The sequence below is a fragment of the Chenopodium album genome, chromosome 12 (assembly GCF_948465745.1).
Source record: "Chenopodium album chromosome 12, dcCheAlbu1.1, whole genome shotgun sequence".
In the NCBI taxonomy this organism is placed as follows: domain Eukaryota; kingdom Viridiplantae; phylum Streptophyta; class Magnoliopsida; order Caryophyllales; family Amaranthaceae; genus Chenopodium; species Chenopodium album.
This window is the reverse complement of record NC_137845.1, coordinates 49871178-49872288: the sequence shown is the minus strand read 5'-3', so window position 1 is coordinate 49872288 and position 1111 is coordinate 49871178. Positions and strand designations below refer to the sequence as shown.

General features: G+C 35.3%; 1 protein-coding gene across 1 annotated transcript; it reads left to right on the top strand.

Annotated features, from left to right (window-relative positions):
• The first annotated feature begins 471 nt into the window (after positions 1-471).
• On the top strand, positions 472-861 carry LOC145571270 (uncharacterized). The gene has a single exon (XM_081630336.1). The coding sequence runs from the start codon at positions 472-474 to the stop codon at positions 859-861; it is 390 nt and encodes a 129-aa protein (XP_081486462.1).
• The last annotated feature ends 250 nt before the right edge of the window (positions 862-1111 follow it).

The window sequence follows — 1111 nt, the reverse complement described above, 5'->3', positions numbered from 1 at the left end:
TGAATAGATCAATGAGGTTTTAGTAATGAGCATGATCTTTATTGACGAATGTCAAAATATTAACCCTAATAAATGGAATTCTAAATAGATAAATTATTGCTGATATAGAGTTATAATAGAAAATTTCATTACAAAAAAATTAATATAACAAGGTTTCACAATTAAAAGAGTTGAGAAAAAAGTCATCCAAAGTCATCTCATTCTATGTATACACGTATATACATCATTGATCTTACATACTTGAATTGTTAAGCCTGTCTATATATACTGTATTTAGTTTGTTAGCAGGATATGATTAGGCCCTTGGCTTAGGTTGTATATATATCTTGTTTATACTCAATACAAACTAAGGATTCACATTTTTGACATGATATCAGGCAAAAACCCTAAAAACCCTATAAAAAAAATAAAAAATAAAAAAAAATAAAAAAATAAAAAATAAAATAAAAAATCAACGCTTGATCAATCACCATGACTGACAACGGGAAGATTGATCCTTCTTCTCCGTTTTACTTAGGCCCCGGTGATCAGCCGGGAAATCTGATTACACACGTAATCTTGAAGGGCGACAACTACTTGGCGTGGTCAAGGGCAATCACTTTGTCTTTGCGATCTCGTCGGAAATTTGTGTTTGTTGATGGAACAATCACCAAACCCACCGAGAAGAAGAAATTACTTGATTGGGAAACCGTCAATTTGATGCTTGTTTCCTGGTTATTACGGTCTATGGATTCCAAAGTTGCAGCGTCAATCCCGTACTTTGAGGAGGTGAAACGTCTTTGGGACTACTTGGAGAAACGTTATTGTGTTTCTAATGGACCTGAGCAAAAATTACCGATTACAAACAAACTAAGGGCATGATTGTTGAGGACTACTACACTAAATTGATGGCCTTGTTTGATGAACTCACACGACTCAAACCCCTCCATGGATGCGAGTATGGTCATTGTACTTGTGATGTTGCTGGGAAATTTGCCTTAGACAGAGAAGAGGAGATTTTGCACCAATTCTTAATTGGTATTGACGATGACTTATATGCGGTGGTGAGAATGAATTTTCTCTCACAACAACTGGCTGATGATTTGAATTGTGCCTACCAAGCGTTACTTCA